The sequence below is a fragment of the Furipterus horrens genome, unplaced genomic scaffold, assembly GCF_987537825.1.
Source record: "Furipterus horrens unplaced genomic scaffold, mFurHor1.1.pri manual_scaffold_24, whole genome shotgun sequence".
Lineage (NCBI taxonomy): Eukaryota > Metazoa > Chordata > Mammalia > Chiroptera > Furipteridae > Furipterus > Furipterus horrens.
Window position 1 is genome coordinate 1,189,866 of NW_028327194.1, and position 25,024 is coordinate 1,214,889.

At 48.8% G+C, this 25,024-nt stretch overlaps 1 protein-coding gene across 1 annotated transcript in view; it reads left to right on the top strand.

The window, feature by feature from the left end:
* The window catches only part of LOC149990131 (uncharacterized), a 53,785-nt gene extending 33,012 nt beyond the window's left edge, over window positions 1-20,773 (top strand). Inside the window, exons 3-5 of the mRNA XM_090265666.1 lie at window positions 18,119-18,245; window positions 19,340-19,431; window positions 20,456-20,773. Of these exons, the coding sequence (XP_090121792.1) occupies window positions 18,119-18,245; window positions 19,340-19,431; window positions 20,456-20,762 (526 nt within the window). The 3' untranslated portion in view covers window positions 20,763-20,773. The remainder of the gene's footprint in view (window positions 1-18,118; window positions 18,246-19,339; window positions 19,432-20,455) is intronic.
* Window positions 20,774-25,024: the final 4,251 nt, after the last annotated feature.

The following is a 25,024-nucleotide window of genomic DNA, read 5'->3' on the forward strand; positions in this document are numbered from 1 at the left end:
TTGGGAAGGGGGCTGAGGAGGAAGGGACTCGAAGGCCAGACAGCGTGGGGAGACTCTGGTGCACTGCAGAGGGGTGAGGTGCGCGGGGAGCTGCTGGTGAGAGGGCCGGTGGGGTCGGACAGAGGGAAGAGGCCGTCTCTGGCCTGTTAGCCACTTCATTACTGGTTTTCACACTTTATTTCTCCAGCCGTAGAACGTGGGACCCCTGAGACGTGATGGGGAGCTCGTGTATGTGAAAGCTGGGAGGAGGAGTGGCACTGCCTGTGAGACCACCCATGCTCTGCCGTGGCCTTTGAAGCACAGCCCCTAAGAGTCTTCGCTGTTCGAGAAACAATGATGAACCCTTGCGTTAATATTTTTTACTATAATGAAATATTTTATATGTACAGAAGAGCATTGAATAGCATATATGTACAATATATGTACAGTATTCCTGCAGAATGCCCAGGGTATTGGTGTTTCTGCCTTAGTAGCTGGGATCCAGGGAAGGGGCCCCACAAGCAGGTGTCACCTGCATAGAGTTTAGCCCCCTCTTGAGCCCGCCTCTCAACGGCAGAGGTTTGCTTTGACAGGAAGGTTTCTGGGCTTGGTGTGTGGAGGAATCTGTTCATTTCTAGAGGGGCTGTGACACAGCTGCCGGGGGCAAGTCTGGAGTGAGATGTGGCCTTTTAAGGTAGTGCTGAGAAAGGACGCTGAGTGGGGACCTGGAGACTGACCTGAAGGCTCGTTTGTGTTTGGTCTGACAGAGAACCAGGGAAGTGGGATCAGGCTGGGGCAACCCTACCAATAGATCAGCGAGAGAAGCAGGGGTGTTGTGGGGGCAGGACAGGACAATTATGACCTGGGGCCGAGCCACTGTGGAGGTGGGGCAGTTGCCTAGGTCAGTGGGCCTCCACTTTTTGTTCTCCGGACCCCTTTTAGTTCTCGATTATTGAGGCCTTCAAAAGGCTTTTGTTTATGTAATATGGTATTCACTACATTAGAAAGTCAAACTGAGAAATTAAAAGTTTCTTAATTTATTTAAACATAACCCTGCTACATGTTCACATATATAGCAGTTGCATTTTGAAAAGTAGCTTTTCCAAAACAAATAAAATTTTCTTTGAGAAAAGTCATATAACTTTACCTTTTTTCCAAATCTCTGCAACATCTGTCATAATGAAAGACGCTGGATTCTCATATCATCTGCATTTAATCTGTCACATGATCGAGTCCTACAGCCTCTGGAAACCCTACTCTATATTAGTGCAAGAATGAGAGTGAAAAAAGCAAATGATGACTTAGTACTTTTATAAAAATAGATTTGGCTCACAGACCCCAGGAGGGTCTCTGGGACTCGGGCCGTTTTCATGAAGGCCCGAATGCCTTGATAGGAGCCTCGGTGAGTATGCCTGTCATTTTGGAGTTGGTGCAAGTGCAGAGTCTGGGCTGACACCCGAGTGAGGTGTCACATGGAGAGTAACAAGGGGGCCACTGCGAGGAGTGCCTGCTGTCTCTGGCAGCCCACCCTTCCTACCACCGAGGACTGTCTGAGGCACAATGAAGTGCTAGGAAGGTGTACAGCATGTGGTAGGGAGTCCATGTGCAAACAATGGGGTAGCGTTTATTCTTCTGACGGTTAGAGGCCTCTGAGACTTGGAAAAGGAAGTCGCTTTGCATAAAAGATATTTACCACTGTGCTCTGTAGCTTTCAGAAGGGAGGAGTCAGAGATGACTGGAATGTTTTAGGATGGAGGCTGGAGCAGCTACTGGGCCTGCCCGGTTGCCCATGTAGGGCTTGGGAGGCAGCTGAGGATTTACAGCCTGGGTCAGGCCCTTCTCCTCCTGGCCCTGCCACTGATTTACTTCGTGGCCAGAAGGCAAGATGACCCCAGTCCTTTCATCTGTTCACTGAGTGGTGCGTGATGATTTCTAAGCCCCATCCCCATTCCTGACCTGGAGCTTGGTGTTCGGACACACGAGTAAGAGGCATGGAAGTAGCCAGGTGGAGTGCCCCTCTCCCTGGGGATAGAGGGTTGGGACGAGGGTCGGAAGTCACGGTGGAGGGGGAGATTTGGATTCCTTGGTCTAGGAGTGATGGTGGAGGCCTGCTCCCTCTAAACATGTGGCACAAAGTGGATTCAGAGGAATCTTGGAGAGGTGACACGTTGGGATTTTTAATTCTATTTTTGGAGAAGCTCGGATCAACCCTGAGAATCTGCCTTGGGAAAATTGCCTGTTCTCTTTGGAATTCAAATGCTCCTTAAGTCCTGGCCCTTGGATTTGGCGACTGGACAGGAATTTTTATGTGTCTAATGTTAATGAGAGCTATCCCCATGGAGTAGGACCTTTTAGTTACCCTACTATTTTTGTTAAAGAAAACATATTTCCTACTCCTTCTTCCTTTCCTGTTCCCTCCTCCTGCCTCTGCAGCCCTTCCCCGTCCTTGTTGGTTCAGAAGTCTTTGTGGAAAGGCCTGTGTAGGTTTCCTCTGACAGGTTTTCAGCTTGAGCCTGGTCTGTGTAGCTGGAACTGCCCAAGCCCCAGGCTGCTTATAAGGAACCTCTCAGGACCTCCCTCCACCTTTCCAAACCCTCTTCAACCCTTTTTCCTTTATTTTTGTTGGCTTTTCAGGAGCTAATTGTCTGAACTTGAGACTGATAATGGTATTTACTTGTTTGGTTTCTTAATTAAAGGAGGTTTAAAAACAGTCAGCAAACTTACAAGGATGTTAATAGCCACCAAAAGGTGGAAACAGCCCAATCTGCAGCAAGTGGGGAATGGATAAAAAATAAAAGTGTCGCATCTGTGCAATGAAGTATTATTCGGCCATAAAAAGGAATGAAATATTGACAGATGCTAAACATGGGTGAACCTTGAGAACATTATGCTTAATGAAATAAGCCAGTTGCAAAAGGCTGCGTAGCTTCTGATTCCATTTACAGGAAATGTCCAGAAATTATCAAGCACCACTCAGTGAGTGAACAGAACTCTAGAGGCAGAAAGGAGATTAGTGGTTGCCAGGGACGAGGGTGGGGTGGGGCACAGAGGGTTTGGGAAATGGTAGCTGAAGACTATAGGGTTCCTTTTTGAGGTGACGAAATGTTCTAAATTCATTGTTGTGATGGGTGCCCCACAAACTATTGAATTGTACATTTTAAGTGGGTGTGTCGTATGGTATGAGACTTATACCTCAAAAAACTTACAGCCCTAAATAGTTATTCCCCTCACCTCATTTTGGGTTTGTGCTCATGATTCACATTATGCCAGACTGGTACAGGAATAGCGCATTCTATTGCACTTCACTTTATCGTGCTTCCCAGAGACTGCGTGTTTTTATCAATTAAGGCTGCAGCAAGCATGCAGCAAGCAAGTCTATCGGTGCCACTTTCCTATTAGCATTTGCTAATTTCATGTCTCTGTCACATTTTGGTAATTCTTGCAATATTTCAAACTTTATTATCATCATATTTGTTATAGTGATCTGTGATCAATAATGTTGCTACTGTAATTGCTTTGCAGCAGCAGAAACTCTGCCCGCATAGGATGGGGGATTTAATCAGTGAATATTTTGTGTGTTTGGTTGTTCTACCGACCTGCCATTCACGCATTTCTCTTCTTCTTCAAAGTTGTCCCTCAGTCTAGTAGTGACATGTCTATAGGAAGGGGATTCAAGGGAATATTGGGTAGGTCTCAAGTGACACATTGGAATTCTAAATGTTTTGGGGGGAAGCATCACACAACAATATTGCAATTAGGCCAATACGTGTTCAGGTGAAAGGCAGAGTCACACGTCTCTCACTTTACATCAAAAGCTAGAAATGATTCAGCTTAGTGAGGAAGGCGTGTCGAAAGCCAAGCGAGGCGAAAGCTAGGCCTCTGGTGCCCAACAGCCGGGTTGTGAGTGCAAAGGAAAAGGTCTTGCAGGAAATTAAAAAGTGCTACTCCAGTGAATACATGAATGATTAGAAATTGAAACAGCTTCATTTAAGCCAAGAGGGAGAAAGTTTTAGTGGTCTGGATAGAAAAGCAAAGCAGCCCCAACATTCCCTGAGGCCAAAGCCTGGTCCAGAGCGAGGCGCTAACTCTCTTCAATTCTGGGAAGGCCGAGCGAGGGGAGGAAGCGGCAGAAGGGAAGCTGGAAGCAGCGGAGCTGGTTCCTGAGGCCGAAGGAAGACGGCGTCTCTGTAACCTGACGGCGCAAGGGGAGGCGGCCGTACCGGCGCGGGAGCCAGAAGATGCGGCTGAGGTCATTAGTGAGGGTGGTGACATGAACGGCGTATTTTCAGTGCAGACAAAGAAGCCTTATACTAGAAGAAGACACCATCCAGGACTTTCATAGCCAGGCAGGAGAAGTCAAGGCCTGGCTTCAAAGCCTCAATGGACAGGCTGACTCTTTTGTTAGGGGCTAAAGCAGCTGGTGACTCTAAGTGGAAGCCAATGCTCACTTTCCGTTCTGAAAACCCCGGGACCCTTAGGAGTTATGCTAGCTCTGCTCTGCCTGTGCTCCGTAAACGGAACAGCGAAGCCTAGATGACAGCGCAGCTGTCTACAGCATGGTTTACTGAACCTTCTAAGCCCACTGTGGAGACTTCTGCCCAGGGAGACACTCCTTTCAATGTCTTACTGCTCAGTGACGACGCACCTGGTGCCCCAGGAGCTCGGACGGAGGGAGGAGGACAGTGAGATCAGTGTCGTTTTCACGCCCGCTAACACAACACCCACGCTGCAGCCAGGGACCAAGGACTAATTTCAACTTCCATGCCTTATTATTTAAGAAATGCACTTTGTAAGGCTACAGCTGCCGTAGATAGTGATTCCTCTCATGGATCTGAGCAAAGTAATTGAAAAGCTCTGGAAAGGACTTAACATTCTAGATGCCTTTCAGATATTTGTGATTCATGGGAAGAGGCCAGAATGTCAACATTAACAGGATTTTGGAAGACATTGATGCCACCCCTCACGGATGACTTCGAGAGGCTCAAGACTTCGGTGGAGGAAGTAACACGTGGTGGAAAGAGCAAGAGAAGGAGAATTACAAGCGGAGCCTGGACATGTGACTGAGCTGCTGCAATCTCATGGTGGACCCTGAACGGGTGAGCAGTTGCTTCCTGTGGACGAGCAAAGGAAATGGTTTCTTGAGAACCAGGAATCTGCTCCTGGTGAAGATTTTGTGAAGACTGTTGAAATGATAAAGGATTTAGAACATAATGTAAACTTAATTGATAAAATAGCGGTAGGATTTGAGAGGATTGACTCCAGTTGTTAAAGAAGTTCTCCTGTGGGTAAAATGCCATCAGGATAGTATTTCGTGCTACAGAGAACTTGTTCATGAAAGAAAGAGTCAATCGATTCAGCAAACTTCATTCTTGTGTTCTTTTAGGAAATTGCCACCCCAGCACCCACCACCCTGATCAGGCAGCAGCCATCAGCATTGAGGCAACACCCTCCACCTGCAAACAGATTATGACTCATTGAAGGCTCAGGTGATGTCTAGCATTTTTTAGCCATAAAATATTTTTAAATTAGGGTATTGTTAGCTATAATGCTGTTACACAGTTAATAGTTATGTAAACATAACTTTTCTATGCTCTGGGAAAGCAAAATATTCAGGGGACTTGACAAATTCATTTCCCATCCCCGTGTCTTTTCCTCTTTGGCATTTGGTGCCCATGTGTAGCTTATGCCACAGATGCTACCACCGTTCTACTCTCTGTCTTGGTCACCCTGGGTCCCCAGGAACGTGCTGTGTGGGCCTGCACTCTCTCACACACACTTACTTGTGCATGTGCACACCCACGCGCGCGCACCCACACACAGCTCGGGGTTCAGGCGTGGTCACATGTGTGGCAGCATTGGTGGAACAGATTCTGTGCCAAAACCAACAGGCCGTCAGATAACATTACTTAGAGTTCTGGTCCGTGTTTCACCAAATATGTGTTGAGTGTCTTTGTCTCCACGCTGTGCTGCTTTTGCTTGAGCAGAGGGGTGGGACTGTCAAGAGCTTGTTCTTCGGTTTGGGGCTTTTGTGGTAGCTCTGGAGGAGTGGGCCTTGAAGACACCAGGCCTTGTGGAGTTCTTGGGATGTGCCCTTCTTGGTATGTCTTTGAACCCCAGAGCCCTGACGCACTGCCAGGTGGGGGCAGCACTGTGTGTAAAAGCCCTGCCACAGGCTCTGGAGGGCATTTCGAATCTCTCAATGTACCCGCTGACCTTGCGCTGGCTCTGTCGCGCTGCTTTTCCCTGGCTTTCATTTCTGAGGTTGGTCCTTTGCTCATTCCTCATGGACGTCTCACCCAGACCCTGCCTCTCAGTTCCATTGTGTGGGGTTCCTTTCCCTTTGCTGCGCTTTGTGTGCCTTTGTTTCATCGTGGGTGTTATCAGTGACTTTGTCATCTTTGTCTTACCGGCCTTTGGCAGCAAAGGTTGATAGTCTGCATTTCTTCAGAGTTCCAAGGTCGCATGTCCTGGCATAATTACTGGAGTCCCTGTTCATTACCCCAGTTGTACCAATTTGGATCATAAATTTTAGGATTACCCTACTTATGAGGCTCTCCTTTCCCTGGGGTAGGGCAGAGGTGTGAGCCTCTGCTCACACTTACGTCTTTGTACAAGGAGGAGGCACTCCTTTTGGAAAAGAGCCCCACTGTCTCTTTCGGCTCCTTAACACCCGTGGGGACCGACCGGTCTGGGTGGGCAGCCCCATGGAAGGGTGGTCTGTGGTTGATGAGTTCCGTAGAGGGGCCACACACAGGCCGTAGGGCTCAGCTTCAAGGGGGCTGGGGACGGCTCTGAGTGATGTGCTTGTCAGGAGTGGGCTGCCCAGGAGAACATTCCGCCTGGGAATGTACTTGCTGCTGGGATGGCTCGGGCCCTCGCCGTCAGGAGTGGCTTACTGACGTTGAGAGGCTGTGTCGGGTATTAAGGGCCAGATATGGGGCCAGGTGGCCTTGGCTCGTACCCTGGCTCTGTGGCCGTAGGTGCCTTAATCTTTCTGTGCACCTCCGTTTCCTCGTATGTGTAATACAGTGATGTAGTAGTGGTATATACCCGATAGGTTTCTTGTGGAGATTGAGGAGTAAGTGATGTGAAGTATTGGGTTGGCCAAGAAGCCCGTAAAATGAAAGACACATTTTTCATTTTCACCAGTAACTTGATTGATTTGGATATTTTGAGTATGTTGGTTGTCTCCCATTGTTGGCTTCTAGTGGGTAGGGGCCAAGGGTGCTGCTAAATATCTTCCAGTGCATAAGGCAGCCCCACAGCAAAGAATTATTTGGCCAAAATGTCAGTAGGACAAGAAACTTCACAAACCACTTCTGACACATTCGATCGGTCACAGCACCTTCTCCATGCGCTGCACAGATCTTATTTCTTTTTTGTGTGTGTTTCAGTTGCGTTTTTACCTTTGTTGAAATAATAAAGCATAATACGCCAAAAATGCGTATTTTCTTCCATCTTCAATATTAAAACGACTGCACAAAAATTCATCAGTTGTGTTGTTCTTTTTTAAATGCACGCTGATATGACAGCTGTCACAATATGATCTAACAAAATTGTTTCGAGTGAAGTTAAAGTCAAATAAGTGCTGCTAGAGCCATTGTATGGAAAAAACTAAATGAAGTTTTTGGCCAGCCCCAAATGTGGAGCCTTATAAGCCATGGGTGGTGTTAGCTGGTGACAGCGGGGTATAGGACCGATGTGACTAAGACAGGGAACCAATGGGCGTTTTAAACAGACTACCCAGCATGCTCACTTAGATCAAGTGTGTGTTCTCTAGGCCACACAGATGATGCTTTCTGCCAGCTGGCAAACGGTAGCCTTTTCTTACTGTGGAGGCTGGACTTTTCACTCTGGTCACATGGCTCTGGGTCCTGATCATGTTGAGTCATTTACAGAGGCCATGGCATAATTGTGAGCATCTTTGCGTTGGCCAGTTGTTCTCTGCTGACTTTTGGAGGCAGGTGACAGGCCCTGGAAACCTGTGTTAACAGATGGTGCCCGCATTGAGGGATATAGTTTGGGTTCAAAACAGGATGGTATTATCCAGGGCTTGAGATCCTCCAGCATGATTTGGTTCATGTGGCATTGTGGGACAGGTTTGTGTGTGGCCTGTCAAAGAGTCTGTAGTGATGGCCAATGCTTATTGGCCCTGGCAGGTTTGTTCTAAAAGAGAAGTCCCAGTTTCCTGGGGCTCATGGCCCTAGTGGGCTTGGTCAAGGTGTGTGCTGACCACTGGTGTGGGAAGAACTTCCCTCCTCAGTGTACTTGGGCTTAGAACTGTCAGGTTCTCTTGCCCTCCTTCTGGGTGGCCACAGGACACAGTTAGGCCTCAGCAGGGGTGCAACCCAAGACTGGGCTTTGACATGTGCTCCCATCTCATTTTACTGACTTATATCTAAATGCCCCAGAATACAGGTGACCTTGAACTCTCCTGTGATTTACCAGCTTATAAAGATGGCCAGATGGCTGCTAACCAGGCATTGTTTCTCCTTTTGGAATCAAAATGTAGAAACTATTCAACAGCCTGCTTGCTGTGAGTGTGGAAACGTTTCCACAGAAACTCTTGGAAAAAAGGGAAGGGCAAGGAACAACCTCAAAACCATAGAAAATATATTACTTGTGATTTATACACATTCTTCCCGTAGATCTTTCAATGAACTCTCCACCAAAGCGCCATTGACCTCCTACTTAATCCTTGAGTGCAGCTGCCCAACCCCCACCTTTGGCCCAGAGAAACTTATTTGCCCCAGCAATTTCCCTAGAGCTGGGATACTTGGTCCCTTCTGGTATGGATCCTTCTTCAGGCCTGTGAGGGACTTTTCCTTTTGAAGAGCTTTCATGAGGACAGTTACTCTGCTTGGAATTCCGGCATTCAGGCTGGTGCGAGGCAGCTTGTGTGGGCTTTGCATACGCTGCTCTTGCCCGTGGAGTCGGGAGCCCTGGGCTCCAGTCCCTGTGGATTGGCCTCTGCAGTCCTGTCCATCACACTGTCTGGGACCCCCAGTTGCCGTCTCCACAGAAAGGCCCACTCCCCTGGACTCCGGTAGCCCGCAAGCCCTATTCCCAGATTGGTTTGAGCGGCAGCTGTATGGCGCCGGGATGTATGTCTCTGATTCTGAGGCATTCGTGTCTGACGTAGCTTTTAAAAATATGGAAAGGATGTGTGTATTTTTCTATGTTGTAGATGATGAAACTGAGGTTCACAGGGATAGTGTCTTGCATTGGGCCATACAATGACTAAATCATAGAACCAGGACTTGGACTTGGGCCTCCTGGTTTCCAGGCCCAGCCTTGACACTACTGAGCTGCTAGGTCATGCCATTGGTGGAGAGTGGCGTATCAGGTGCCATGTAGCAGCATTACTTTACAAAAATCTGTAAAAATAAACAAAAAGCTCCCGAGACTTGTTCATGATCCTGACAGTTAAGACAATAGTTGTTTGCTTGTTGATTCTCAGTCTTTCTCCATTTGTATGCATTTGATAAACAGAGACCACGTTTTCACACCCCATCCTGGTTGCTTGTTCCCATGTCGGTCCTCACTAGACCTAGAGCCCCTTGGGAGAGGGGCTGTGTGCGCTTCATGTCATTATCCCTGAGGCCTTGGGTGAGTCCAGCTTCAGAGCAGCTCCTGGGGACATTCTGCTGAATAGCTCTAGAAGGTGCCTGTCACCCAGGAGAACGAAGTCATCTGGCTCTGTGCAGGAAGCCCTGGCTTGATGGAATCCTGTGGGCCATACTCTGGAGGGTTTCTTGAATTCCTTAGTTATTTGTAATTAATAGCTGTGTAATTGAGTGAGTTGATAAATTACCATTCATTTAGCCATTTTCTCTATGGGACATCGAGTTCCTCCCAAATCATGAGTGGAACTTTTTTCTTCTGTCTGTGGTGTTTCTTTAGGCTCAGTTTCTGGTCATGGGGTTCCTGGGGCAAGAACGTGGAAATGTCAGTGTTTTTGCCTCGCTGCTGCTCTCTAGGAGTGCCAGCTTTCCCACAGTGCTTCTGGTTTGCCTGGGCCCGCGTGGCGCGCGTGCTGCTGTGACTGGGGGTTGGATTTGGAAGAGGGAGAAGTGTAGTTGAAGTTCAGCATGTCCGCTTGCCGGTGGTTCCTCGGTGCCGCCCAGTCTGCCTCCTGGTGATCTGGGAACTCCGTGTGTGGAAGTCAGAGGTGCGGTTCGGGCTCACCGTCCTGGCTGGGAAGGCCTTGCCAACAGCACTTGGACAATAGTTGGGGAGCCGTTCAGTTCTCAGCTGGGAGGTGGTGACAAATTAGTGTGTCCATTGAGTGATTCCTGTGTTCACTCGTTCAGTCGCTGGAGCCCTTTCTGGCACTGGGCACTTCACTGAACGAAGGTGCGGTTCTTGTCCCCATGGAGCTGATGTGCTCTAAGAGAGAAGGAGCACAGACGGCTTGGGGTTGGGAGGTGAGACCTGGGAGGGTGGGCAGGGAGCTGCCAGCAGGATGGGATGAAGAGCCCACCACACAGAAAACTGCTTGTTCAAGCTCAGAGGTCTGAAGCATATTTTTCATTCCCCGGGGAGGTGTAAGTGAAACGGAGCAGTTCAGAGAAGAGGGAGGCAGGAGGGTCCTAGATTAATGGCAGCAGCGGTCACAGTAAGCCCTCAGTAAACAGTTGGCTTTGGGCCAGCTGCTGTATTTGAAGGGGGCGTGAGATTTTGAGGGGGCCTTCCTAGGAGACAGTGAATCGCCCTTTTCCAAGTAGAAGGTATTTGTCTGTGGAGGTGAGCTTTGGATGGTGAGGGGGCACCCAATGATAGAGGGACTTCAGGACGATGGGATGTTTCCAGGGAGATGGGAAGGTGGGACCCTGTTTGCATTGATAACTTTGGGTCTCTCTTCTTTAGTTATCATATTATGTGACATGTCTGACTGCTTGTGTCAATGCCACATGCTCCCCGAGGGCGGGTGAGCCCAAAAGGACAGGAAAAAGTCAGGTTAAGCACCTGTTAGAAATCCATCACGGACTCCCCCCTCCCAGCTCTCTGAGCCACAGACAGGACGCATGGAGCTGAGAGCCAAGTATGTGATGTTCTGGATGCCTTGGAGCTGGTTGTGATTGGGTGGCTGCATCCAGAGGTCTGTATGTTTCTGCAAAGCATCAGTGTGGCAGCGTGACAACGCTGTGAGAAGCAGACCGGGACGCCTGCTCCTTGTCTGCCCGCGGCCTGCCCGTTTAGCCTGTGTCGGAATAGCTGGAGCTCTCCTCGGTGCAACCCCGATCTGCCCGAGGAAAGCAAGAACCGTGCCGTGGTCAGGTAGACAGGCCTGAGAGAGGGTATGTGCGTAAACTTGTATGTAGTCTCCAGAAGCTGTTGGAAAGGCCCGGGGAACTCAGGCAGTGTAGCGGAGGGTCCTGGCAGGTAGCCCTCCTGGGCAGGACGCTGGCGGCCTCCAGTGGTGGCTGACGCCTTAGTGGCTGGAACCTCTGGCTCTTAGGCTGCTGGAGGTCCCCCCTTCCAGTATAGTTTCTGTATGTGTGAAAAGGAAGTTTTGGGGAAGTAACAAGTTTGATTTCTTTTTAATTAAACTTTTTATTCTGAGGTCATTGTAGCCGCCACTGCAGTTGTAAGAGACACTACCTAGAGACACCCCGTGTCCTGCCCCGAGGCCCCCAGGCCTCACAGATTTACAGCAGGGCACCCCCGCCGCCCCAGGGCCCGCCCAGCCACCCCCCGCCCTCCCAGCCCTGCGGCCTGCTCAGCCCGCTCCCCGCGGGGCCCACGTCTCAGGACTGGCGTGTTACGGGAGCTGCACGACCTGTAACCCTTGGGCGTTCTCTCGTTCCCTCCTCATGATTCGCTGGTGGTTCATTCAGGTTGCCTGTGCCGGTAGTTTGTTCCTTTTCATTGCTGAGTAGTATTCCAAGGCGTCCTGTCCCTCAGTTTGTTTAACGTTCGCCCATTGGCGGACATCTGCCTTGCTTCCAGTTGTTTTCTGGGTGTTTTTTGTTTTTGTTTTCTAAAATTTATTTTCTGAACAGTTTTTGTGGGAACACAGTTTTCATTTTTTCTGGGACAGATTTGATGGGCTACGTCTTAGGGTAGTGATAAGGTTATTACTATTTCACCAAACTTCATTTAGAAAAACTCGAAGGTATTTTTTACTTTTTCTTCTCTTTTCTTTTATTGAATTTTTTGGGCCACCTTGGTAAATAAAACTAGATAGGCTTCAGGTGTACAGTTTGCTAGCACAGCATCTGCGCACTGTGGTGTGTGCTCGCCGCCCCAGGCCCAGGCCCCTTCCGTCACCGATTGCCCCCCTGCACCCTCTCCTCCCTGCCCCGCACCGCCCCCCTCTGGTCATCACCACCCTGCTGTCTGTGTCTGTGAGTTTTTCTTCTCTGCTTTATCCCTTCCCCTTTTCCCCAGCCCCCCAGCGTCTCTCCCCTCCGATAGTGTCCGTACGTTTTGTGTATCTCTGCTTCTGTTTCTGGTTTGTTTCTTAGTTTGTTTTGTTCGTTAGATTCCGCATATGGGTGAAGTCATAGGGTGCTTGTCTTCCTCTGAGGGGCTTATTTCACTCAGCACAACGCCCTCTAGGTCCATCTGTGCTGCCACAAAAGGTGAGATTTCCTTCTCTGTTCTGCCCCAGTCGTGCTCCGCTGTGTAAAGGTACCAGAGCGTTAGTATCCGCTCATCTGCTGCTGGGCACTTGGGCTGCTTTCAGGTCTTGGCTCTTAGAGCTAACGCTGCAGTGAAGATAGAGGTGCATATATTCTTTTGAATTACTGTTTTGGGTTTCTTTGGATACGTTCCCAGAGGTGGTAGAGCTCGGTCATACGGCAGTTCCATTTTTAATTTTTTGAGGAAACTCCATACTGTTTTCCACAGGGGCTGCACCAGTCTGCATTCCCACCAGCAGTGCACGAGGGCTCCCCTTTTCCCACATCCTCGCCAGCACGTGTTGTGTGTTGATTTGTTGAGAGTAGCGATTCTGACTGGTGTGAGGTAATACCTCATTGCGGCTTTCATTTGTGTTTCTTAAATGATCAGTGATGTTGAGCATTTTTTCATGTCTTTGGCCATGTGCGTGTCTTTGAAGAAGTGTCTATTCAGGTGCTTTGTCCATTTTTTAATTAGATTGTTGTTCTTGTTTTGTTTTGTTTTTGATGTTAAGTTGTATAAGTCCTTTATAAATACTGGACATTAACCACTTATCAGATGTATCATTATGAATATGTTCTCCAATTCAGTGGGTTGTCTTTTTTTTTAAGCATATTTTATTGATTATGTTATTACAATTGTCCCACGATTTTCCCTTTGCTTCCCTCTGCCCAGTACCCCCCTTGCCTCCAGCAATCCCACCCCCCTTATTTCATGTCCATGGGTCGTGCATGTAAGTTTTTTGGTTTCTCCATTTCCTATAGCAGTCTTAACATCCCCCTATTTTGTACCTACCAGTTATGCTGCTTAATCTCTGTACCCTTTCCCTCATTCTTCCCCATCCCTCCCCCCACGGTGAAAACCCTCCAAATGATCTCCACATCTGTGATTCTGTTCCTGTTCTAGTTGTTTGCTTAGTCTGTTTTTGTTTTTTAGATTCAGTTGTTGATAGTTGTGAGTTTGTTGTCATTTTAGTGTTCATAGTTTAGATCTTCTTTTTCTTAAATAAATCCGTTTGACATTTCATATAATAATGGCTTGGTGATGATGAACTCTGTTAGCTTTACCTTGTCTTGGAAGCACTTCATCTGCCCTTCCATTCCAAATGATAGCTTTGCTGGAGAGAGTAATCTTGGTTGTAAGTCCTTGCTTTTCATCACTTTGAATACTTATTTCCAGTCCCTTCTTGCCTGCAAAGTTTCTTTTGAGAAATTAGCTGATGGTCTTATGAGAACTTCTTTGTAGGTAACTCCCTGCTTTCCTCTTGCTACTTTTAAGATTCTCTCTTTTCTTTTACCTTTGGCATTTTACTTATGATTTGCCTTGGTGTGGTCCTCTTTGGGTCCAACTTGTTTGGGATTCTCTGTGCTTCCTGGACGTGTTATGTCCATTTCCTTCACCAAATTGGGGAAGTTTTCTTACATTATTTTTTCAAGTAACTTCAATTATTCGCTCTTCCTCTTCTTGTGGCATCCCTGTGATTTGGATGTTGGCATGTCCCAGAGTCTTCTTTTACTGTCCTTGTTTCTTTTTAGTTCTTGTCTGTTCATTCCATTGTGGTTGAATGTTTATTTCTTCCTTATGTTCCAAATTGTTGATTTGAACCCTGGCTTCCTTCCTTTCACTGTTGGTTCCCTGTGGACTTGTCTTTATTTCACTTAGTATAGCTTTCATTTCTTCCCTTATGATTTTGCCGTACTCAGTGTGTTTTTCTGAGCATCCTGATCACCAATGTTTTGAACTCTGTATCTGATAGGTTGGCTGTCTCCTTTTTTATTTAGTTCCTTTTCTGCGGTTTTGTTTTGTTCTTTCACTTGGGCCATATTTTTTTGTCTCCTCATTTGGTAGCCTCCCTGTGTTTGTTTCTGTGTGTTCATTGGAGCTGCTTTGACTCCCTGTCTTAGCACGCCTGTTAAATTGTATGGAGCAGAGCCTTAGGTATTCTCCAGGGCCAGCCAGCTCACTTCAGCACATTGTGGCTCTGTGGAGGGGGTAGGGGTTGCAGAGGTTTTCCTGGCACTCGCCCCATTTCCAGTCATGTCACCCACTTCCCATACGCCATTGGCACCCTTCTAGCTGTTGCCGTGGTGGTGGTTCCCAGAGTGGGTGGGTTTGTGTATGTCCTAAGCTGTGTGGGTCCTTTAAATGGACTTCCCTGAGAAACAGGCAGTTTCTTCGGCTGCCCCAATCCCCACTGGTTTTTACAGCCGGGAGTTACGGGGTTTATCTTCCCAGCGCTGGAACCCTGGGCTGTGCAGTCTGGCCTGGGGCTGGGATCGCTCGCTCCCAAGGTGTCCCTCCTGATTTTTATCCACCACACGTGAATGTGGGACCGCCTGTTCTGACGCCGCTGCTCCCCGCCACACCGAATCCCCTCCGCCCTGACTCCCTATCTCCACCCCTCCTACCCATCTGGATGAATGTGGCTTCCTTAAATCCTTGGTTGTTGGACTTCCTTACAGTTAGATTTTCTGGTGGTCCTGGGTGTATTTTGTTTTGAAGGTAGTTGTGACTTTTCCTGTGGTTGCGTGAGGAGGTGAAGTGTGTCTTCTTACACTTCCATCTTCACCGGAAGTCCAGTAGGTTGTCTTCATTTTGTTGATGGTTTCCTTTGCTCTGCAAAAACATCAGTTTGCTGGAGTCCATTTGTTCCGTTTTTCTTTTGTTTCTCTTGCCTGAGGACATATATTAGAAAAATATTGCTACGAGAAATGTTTGATATTTTACTACCTATGGTTTTGAGTCTTACGTGTACGTCTTTCATCCATTTTGCGTTTATTCTTGTGTATGGTGTCAGAAGCTGATCTAGTTTCATTTGTTTGCATGTCCCTGTCCGGTTTTCCCAACACCACTTATTAAAGAGACTCTTCTGCCCGGTGTTTGTTCTTTCCTGGCTTTGTGCCAGTGCCGGGCTGTCTCGTTCACTGTGGCCTCACAGTGTAGTGTGAGGTCGGGTATTGCGGTCCCTCCTGCTTTGTTGTTCTTTCTTTCAACTGCTGAGGCTTTTCAGGGTCTTTCGTGTTTCCATATACGTTTTTGGAATATTTGTTTTAGATCTGTGAAATGCGCCATTGCTGTCTTGTTAGGGATTGCGTTGAAGCTATAGATGGCTTTGGTTACTATGGACATTTTAGTGACGCTGATTCTTCTTATTCATGAACAGAGTATACGCTTCATCTTCTGTCTTCTTCAGTTTCTTCAGAGCCCTTACTCTTTTCTGACTTTAGATCTTTTACATCCTTGGTTAAATTTATTTCTCAGGATTTTTTTGCTCTTTTTTTTTTTTTTTTTTTTTGGTTGCAGTTATAAATGGGATCATTTTCTTAGTTTCTTTTTCTGATAGTTCGTTATTGGCATATAAAAATGCAACTGATTTCCGGGTATTTATCGGTTCTAGTAGTTTTTCGTGGAATCTTTAGGGTTCTCTATATATAGTACATATGACTTCAAATAATGACAGTTTTACTTCTTTCTTTATAATTTGTTTGTCTGTTTTTTCTTCTTGCTTGATTGCCGTGATTAAGACGTCCAGTACTGTATAGAATAAGACTGGTGAAAGCGGACATCCGTGTCTTGTTCCTGATCCTAAGAGACACTTTTATTTTTTGTCTGTTGAATACGGTGTTGCCTGTGGCTTTGTCACATGTGGCCTTTGTTATATTGAGGTATGTTCCCTCTACTTCCATTTGCTGAGAATTTTTAATCATAAATGGATGCTGCATTTAATCAAATGCTTTTTCTGCCTCTATTGATAGGATCATAATGTTTTTATCCTTCATTTTCCCTATGTGGTGTATTGTGTTTATTGCTTTGTGGATATTGTGCCAACCTTGCATCTGGGGAAAAAAATCCCATTTGATCATGGTGTGTGACCTTCTTAATGCATTGCTGGATCGGTTTGCTCTATTTTGTGGAGGACGTTAGTGTTGATGTTCATCAGGGATATTGGTCTATAATTTTCTATCTTTGTGTAGTGTCTTCATTGGGTTTTGGAATTAGGATAATGCTGGCCTTATGAAATGAGCTTGGAAGTGTTGCCTTCTCTTGATATGTTTTGGAATAGTTGAGTACGAGACGTGTTAGTTCTTTTGAATGTTTGGTTAACTTTACCTGGGAAGCCACCTGGTCCAGGACTTATGTTGTTTGTTGGGAGTTTTTAAATGTCTGCTTTTGTTTTCATTAATTGTAATCAGCCTATTCAGTTCTTCTGATTCTTCCTGATTCAGTATGAGAAGATGGTATGTGTTTAGGAATTTTGTCCGGACTGTCCAGTTTGTTGGCATATAGTTGTTCCTAATTTGTCTTATAACCTTTGTATTTCTGTGGTGTCCGTTGTTACTTCTTCTTATTCGTTTCTTCTTGTTGAATCTGGTTGAAGGTTTGTCAGTCTTGTTTATCTTCTCAAATGAAATAGCTCTTGGTTTCATTAAACTTCTGTATTTTTTTTAGACTATTTTATTTATTCCTGCTCTGATCTTTATTATTTCCTTTCTTATGCTCACTTTGGGCTTTATTTTATTTTATTTTCCTATTGTTAGGTTAGATTATTTATCTGAGCTTTTTCTTGCTTCTTGAGGTAGGCCTGTAATGCTGTGAACTTCCCTCTTAGGACTGCTCTCCCTGTGTCCTATAGACTGTGGGTGGTTGTGATCTCATTTTCATTTGTTTCAAGGTATCTTTTGATTTCTTCCTTGATCTCATTGTTAACCCATTCACTGTTTAGTAACATGTTATTTAGTCTCCATATTTTTGCCTTTTTAAGTTTTTTTCTTGTTGCATATCATTTTAGCAAGAGAGTATGCTTGATACGGTATCATTCTTAAATTCATTTGGACTTGCTTTGTGTCCTGACATGTCCTAGACAACGTTCCACGTGCACTTGAAAAGAATGTATATGCTGCTGCTTTGGGGTGAATGCTCTGAAGATATTAATTAAATACATTGATTTAGTGTGTCATTAAAGGCCACTGTTTTCTCGTAGATTTTCTGTTTGGAAGATTTATCCACTGACGTCAGTGCAGTGTTAAAACCCCCTGCTGTGGCTGTATTTCTGTCAGTCTCTCTCTCTCTTAATCTACGAAGGTTTGCTTTATATATTTGGGTGCTCCTATGTTGGGTGCATAAAAGTTTATCCCTTTATCATCACGTAGTGTCCTTCTTTGTCTCTCACTATAGCCTTGGTTTTAAAGTTTATTTTGTCTGATATAAATATTGCTATCCCAGTTTTTTATTTCCATTTCTATTTGCATGAAATATCATATTCCATTCCTTTACTTCTCTTGTTCTGAGGTGGGTCTCTTGTAGACAGCATATATGTGGGTCTTGTTTTCTTATCGATTCAGCTGTAAGGTAAGTATTTTTTAACGTGAGAAGGAGAGAAGGTGAAGGTTGTATGTTACGTATGTATGTTTTTATTAGGGAAATTAATGCACCAAAAGTGATAAAGTAATTCTTTTCCCTCTTACCTCTTCCATATTTTTTTCTTGAAAATATATTTTTTAATGCCTTGTAGATTTACCAGGCCAGAGCACTTAGGAAGCAGTGCTAAGATCGAATGTAGTGGTTGTCATAGCTACCAGGAGTCCACCAAACAGCTCACCAGGAAGAAATTGCCTATTGTAGCCTGTCTCCATCTCAAAGTAAGTATTCCAGAAAAACTCTAGTAGCAGACTCAATTTTTAGTCCCTAGTAAAACTTAGAGCCTGCCGGTTTGGTGTACAGAGTGCACTTTGTAATTGCAGCGACTCCCGAAAAGTGCTAAAGCAATAAAGGGGTGGTAAGTTGTAACGCTTCCCCTGTCTTCTGTTGCAATGCGACATCCGTTGTGAACAAAAAGTCATTACTGCAGAATGAAAGTAGGCTGTGCGGTGCTCCACTGGGGGTGAGGTTGTTATGGTTTTACTACTCCTACCTAAATTCTTCCATTCTCACCCCAGGTTTTCTGTTTTTCTTTACTTAAAAGTAAACAAAGACCCTTGGGGTTATGACCTAGTCCAGGGGTCAGAAGTTTTTCCGGTAAAGGGTCTAATAGTATTTTGGGTTCACAGGTATATGATCTGTTTCATATTTTTCTTTTTCTTTTTTTTTAAAACAGTTTATTTGTTTGTTAATTTATTTTATTTTTAGAGAGAGGGGAAAGGAGAAGGAGAGGGAGAGAAACATCCCAGTGTGGTTGCCTCTCACGCGCCCCCAACTGGGGACCTGAAGTGCAACCTAGTCATGTGCCCTGACTGGGAATCGAACCAGCGACACTTGGCTTGCAGGCCTACGCTCAATCCACTGAGCCACAGCAGCCAGGGCTTGTTTCATATTTTTCTTTATTTTGACTTTAAATGTGTTAAAACACAAAACAAGAAACCATTCCTAGCTTCCTTTGTGGATTTGGTAACCTCTGATGTAATCAGAGGAGTCTCTAGTGAAAGGAACCATAAGTTTGTTATTGCTCCCAGGGGTTATGGATATTGCTTCTTTTCTCTACTACCTTGCACTTGGCTGAGTTTGTCGTAAGACAACTTTTTGGTACACTGGGTATTTATCACTTTGAACAGTCTCTTCATTTCAAGACTTGGCTTGAACCCCATAAATTAGATTTCTATAGATATTGTGTTTTACTGCCTCTGTAAGGCCCAGATGCGGCCAGAAGGCAATCAGAAAGTTAATGAAATGCCCGTTGGGGGTCTTCCTTGGAGGAAGCCCCTTACAGGCCATTCCTCTTCTCTCCCCGTGCCTGTAGCGATTTGAGCACTCGGCCAAACGGAGGCGGAAGATTACCACCTACGTGTCCTTCCCGCTGGTCCTGGACATGACCCCCTTCATGGCGTCCAGGTAGGGGAGGGTTCGTCTGGAGGCTGCGGCTCTGGGCGCTCACTGATGAGACAGTTGTAGGCACTGATACAGCCACAACACTAACGCCAGCTACTGTCCTGGTCTTCACCTGGGACACATTGGCGTTTGCTGCGTTGCTTCTCCTCAGATGCCCTGTTTCAGCTGCGGGGTTTCCTCCGCAGCCTTCATCAGCTCTCCGCCCTGAGAGAGCAAGGTGGCGTCGCTGGGAGAAGGCAGCGTTTCAGCTGAGGGCGCTGGTTTTGGAATGTAGGCACACTGCATTTGTAGATCCCATTTATCTTATTTTCAAATCTTGACATCAAGGCCACTTAAAATTTACCCTCAAAAAAACCCACAATAGTTACTAATACATGGGCTGCATGTTGGTTTCCTAGGGCCCCTGTAACAAATGACCGCGGGGTTGGTAGCTAAAAGCTAAAAGCTGTTGGCAGGTCTGTGCTCCCTTGGAAGGGCCCAGGGAAGATTTCATTCCTTGCTGGGAGGTGACCGGCCACAGGGACGTGGGCTGGCCGCACGCCTAACAGCAGGTGTGTGCTCGGCCCTTCACCACACCAGCCCGGGCCTTGGTTTCTTCCCCTAAACAGGAGTAATCTCTGCATAAAAAGCATAGTTGTATATAAAATGAATCCAACACAGTGTCTGGCATAGTGAGCCCCCAGTAATACTGGTATTATCGTCCCAGTTCAGTGACTTTCACCCAGTGCACCGCATGAATCTGTAAAACATGCAGCTCCTGACTAGTCAGGGGCACGGACCTCTTTCCCTTAGGTTGTCAAATAAAAAAACGACAGCCAACACAATCGCCGTCCAGTGTGAATGAATCAAAATTACACTCGTTTGTTTGTTTGTTTGTTTTTTGTCAGGGGGGCAAAAATTAGAAGCTATTTTTTGGTGTGCCAGAAAACGTCGGCAATGAGTTTATGTGCGCCATCAGATGAAGGTGGTTGAACACTGCGGCTCTAGTTAGTTTCGGTGTGCTGAGTTTTGCTGTTGTTTGTTGCAGCAAAGAGAGCAGGACGAATGGGCAGTCCCAGCAGCCGTCAGACAGCCTCGGCAATGATAACAAGGAAGTAGCGCCCGTGTGTGCGCCCGGCCCCGGGGGGCTGCGCGGGGAGCTGCAGGGCGGCCCCAGCCCTTCCGGGGACATGGCTGTGTTTCTGAGTGGCCGTGGCAGGGCTGTTTCTCCTGGCCACTGGCCTGCTTCCTGTCCTACTGTCCATCGGCCTCTCTGGAAAGCACTTGAGCCCTCTACTGGGAAAGGACTGTTCACACCTTTACCATCAGTGCCCTTTCCTGGCCCCTGGGTGTGAGTGAGGGTCAGCCTGGCCATCGCAGTTCCGGAGTGAAAGCCCCGTGGCCTCTTCCTTGGCCGGCACTGTGACGAGGCCTCTGCTCCGCTCCGCCTGCCTTTCGACCACCGGTGTGGCAGACGGTGTGAGGCAGAGAGCGGTGCCAGTGTCTCCCACCCTGCAGCGTGGAGCCGCACAGGCTCCCTCTTTCTCTGAGCCCCTGGACACAGGCTTCGATCCCGGGTGTTACTCCTGGGGGTCGGTGAGGCACCCTCACTTTGCAGGCCTCTGGCTGCATGTGCTGCGTGGTTTCTGACGAGGGTGAAACAGTTAACCGTTGCATCTCTCCCCACTTCTTTGCCCCCAAACCAGGTACTCCTTGTTTGCCGTTGTCAACCACCAGGGGACCCTGGAGAGCAGCCACTACACCAGCTTCATCCACCAGCACAAGGACCAGTGGTTCAAGTGTGACGACGCCATCATCACCAAGGCCACCACTGAAGCCGTGCTGAACAGTGAGGGGTGCGTGGGGCAGCTCGGTTCCCTGTGTGCGTCCGAGCCCGGGGCCGCGTCTGTTTCTAAGTGCCATTCAGGAAAGTGCACCTTTGGTGGCCAAAGGAGCGAGGCTGGCTCTGGACAGGATGCCAGCCTCAGCTGGTCACTGGCTAGGAGGCAGGGTCCCTGAGCAGCACACTTGATCCACGCCTTACCCAGAGCACGGGGTGGTGGCTGTTTGCTCGAGCCGCGACGTGAGCTGACACAGGGGTCGTTCAGCAGCTCCTCTCTCAGGTCCGTTTTCCTCACTCCTGGCACAGCACCACCAGTGGGGGTCGGGTCTCAGCCCCAGGGAGGCGCTGCCGTGGTCTGCGCGGTGCGTCTGTGTATTCCCAGCTGGGAGGGCGCCCCCTTGGCAGAGAGTCTGCATCGGAGAGGACACACTTGGGTCAGTTACGGGGGCAGAGCCATGGGGGATTAGATGGAACACGGTGCAGGAGCCTTACCGGAAGTCGCACTGACCCCGAGGGCCTGGCAGCCCCGGACAGGACCCCCAACACTGACCCCGAGGGCCTGGCAGCCCCGGACAGGACCCCCAACACTGACCCCGAGGACCTGGCAGCCCCGGACAGGACCAGACACTGACCCCGAGGGCCTGGAAGCCCCGGACAGAACCCCAGACACTGACCCCGAGGGCCTGGCTGCCCCGGACAGGAACCCCGACACTGACCCCGAGGGCCTGGCTGCCCCGGACAGGACCCCCGACACTGACCCCGAGGACCTGGCAGCCCCGGACAGGACCCCCGACACTGACCCCGAGGACCTGGCAGCCCCGGACAGGAACCCCGACACTGACCCCGAGGACCTGGCAGCCCCGGACAGGAACCCCGACACTGACCCCGAGGGCCTGGCAGCCCCGGACAGGACCCCCGACACTGACCCCGAGGGCCTGGCAGCCCCGGACAGGACCCCCGACACTGACCCCGAGGACCTGGCAGCCCCGGACAGGACCGCAGACACTGACCCCGAGGGCCTGGCAGCCCCGGACAGGACCGCAGACACTGACCCCGAGGGCCTGGCAGCCCTGGACAGGACCAGACACTGACCCTGAGGGCCTGGCAGCCCCGGACAGGAACCCCGACACTGACCCCGAGGGCCTGGCAGCCCCGGACAGGACCAGACACTGACCCCAAGGGCCTGGCAGCCCCGGACAGGACCCCAGACACTGACCCCGAGGGCCTGGCTGCCCCGGACAGGAACCCCGACACTGACCCCGAGGGCCTGGCTGCCCCGGACAGGACCCCCGACACTGACCCCGAGGACCTGGCTGCCCCGGACAGGACCCCAGACACTGACCCCGAGGACCTGGCAGCCCCGGACAGGACCCCCGACACTGACCCCGAGGACCTGGCAGCCCCGGACAGGACCCCCGACACTGACCCAGAGGGCCTGGCAGCCCCGGACAGGACCCCAGACACTGACCCCGAGGGCCTGGCCGTCCCGGACAGGACCCCCGACACTGACCCCGAGGGCCTGGCAGCCCCGGACAGGACCCCCGACACTGACCCCGAGGGCCTGGCAGCCCTGGACAGGAGAGGCTGATCCAGGAGCTATGTGGGAGGCAGGACTGACAGGACTTGGGGCTTCCTGGTGAATGAGCGGGGGTCAGACGTAAGGGCTCTGGCATTGGGCGGGGGGGCACTGCCACGACCTAGCTGAGGATCCTCCTCCTTGGGGACTAAGAACCAAAAACTGTCTGAGCAAGAAATCAGACCGCTGGTGAGTGCTGAGGCCAGCGTGCCAAGGTTCTGGAGGGGAGGTTGGTTTTGCCTTGAGTTCTCATGGATGAGGCTGTAAACGTGCTCTGTCTTTGCCCCCGCAGATACCTGCTGTTCTACCACAGACAGGTCCTGGAATATGAGTAGCCTCATCCTCCGCTGGTCAGAAACACGAAAGCCTCACAAAATGACCCCCAGACACCCAAGATCATGCTACCACCCCTGACGGAAGTACCCCAGGAGCATCAAGTCCTCTGCCTCCAGCCCAGGACTGGGGATGGAGCGGACACGCGCAGTGGGCGGGGTTCTCGGAACCGCACGGCAAACACATGTCACGCAGGGTGTGTTCTGCATGGGAAGGGGCAGAGTAGATATGTCCCAAGTGTATCTCCTTTGCTCCTCAAACGGTGATTGGGGTGGGCACCCCCACAGCGTGGAGCAGCCTCGCTCTAGTCCCTCGGTTCTGCCACGTGACTACAGTTTTACAAGGCGCCGGCCCGTTTTTACATTATGGATTTAGTGAAGCCGTAGAGAAGGCTACAGATATATAAGGACAGAGGACTTTGCAAGTGTCTTTGTGAGCCTTAGTATTACATGTGTATAGTATGGAACTCCTAGCCTTCGTTTTGTGAGTAGAACCTGTGTAATTGAAGACACTGACTGGGACTTCCAAGCGTACGTGTCCTGCCGGTAACATGGCATCCACCTGCATGTGGTCGTATCAGCCTGGGTGTCCGTCCTCCCTCAGTTCTGTGCCCGTGGGCATTTCTCATCCCTCCTCCTCTTTCCTCAGTGGTGGGTTTGATCAGTGTAATGTTTAGCAACGTGGGTGAGTAGAGTTGATAATGAGATTTAGGTAGTCTTATTCATTCTTGAGTGGATCTTGCTTTGGTGCTGTTCTGTTGCCCCCACCCCCAGCCCCGCCTTCGGAAGACCATGTCCTGGTTCAAGCTGGCAGGTGCAAGTTGGGTGTCGCTGGTTCGATTATGTTTGCTCTCGAGCAGATGGAGCGGTTTCCAATGGTTTTATTGTCCCCCTTCCTCACGTTTTCTTCTTGGCTGCCTGTCCCGCTAGTCGTCCCTGTCACTGCTTGGTGGCTGGAGTGGCCGAGTGCCTCTGCATTCCCTTCAGTGTAGTTTAGGTTGTAGCAGGAGAAGCGGCTTTGTGACTGAGCTTGTGGGGGGGGGCTGGCTGAGGCCCCGCCGCGTTCCTTGTGAGGTGTCTTGCGTGCAGCTGTCTGTCCAACCCTCCAAGCTAGGTTTTTGTACTTTCCTGAGAAATTTCAACCCAGAGATGTAGGGGAGGAAAAGTTGCTTTAATATAGTTAGGGAAACAAGCTGTGCTTATCCTGAGAGCCCAGGCTGCGTATGAGCGGTGGTACATTCATTCCTAGAGGAGAGTACGATTATTGAAGGGTCAGCAGACTTTTTTCGTAAAGAGCCCAAATGGTAGGTCCTAGACTTTCCCGCTCTCTTGCCATAGATAATACGTAAACAAGTGAGCCTAGCTGTGTTCCAATAAAACTTTATTCATGGACGTTGAGGTTTTAATGTCATGTCATTTTCATGTCATGGAATAGTTTTTCACTGTTTAAAACCGTGTGAGCTGTTCTTAGCCGGCAGGCCGTACAGAAGCAGGCGGCGGGCCGGATCGGGCTCGTTAGCTAGCTGGGTGGGAGGAAGCCGGGCGCAGGCGCCGAGGAGTTCCCGCTCGGTGCGGAAAGTGCTAGGGAACGCGGAGCAGCGCTCTTGCTGCGGAATCATCAGCTGCAGCCAGATCCCCAGCGACAGTTTGTTAAGCACTCTCTCGGTTCACTCTTACATTTCTGCATTTATGGAACGCAGGTTGTAAAGCATGTTTTAATACAGCTAGTGTTTGTAGAGGAGTATGGATGGGGGCAGATTTTTAGAAAATGGCCACCTGTGTTTGAGTGTGTGTGTGTGGGGAGGATGCTGTAAAGATTTCTTTGGGGGGAGGTGTTGTCTTTTAATAATAAACAAATGGAATGGA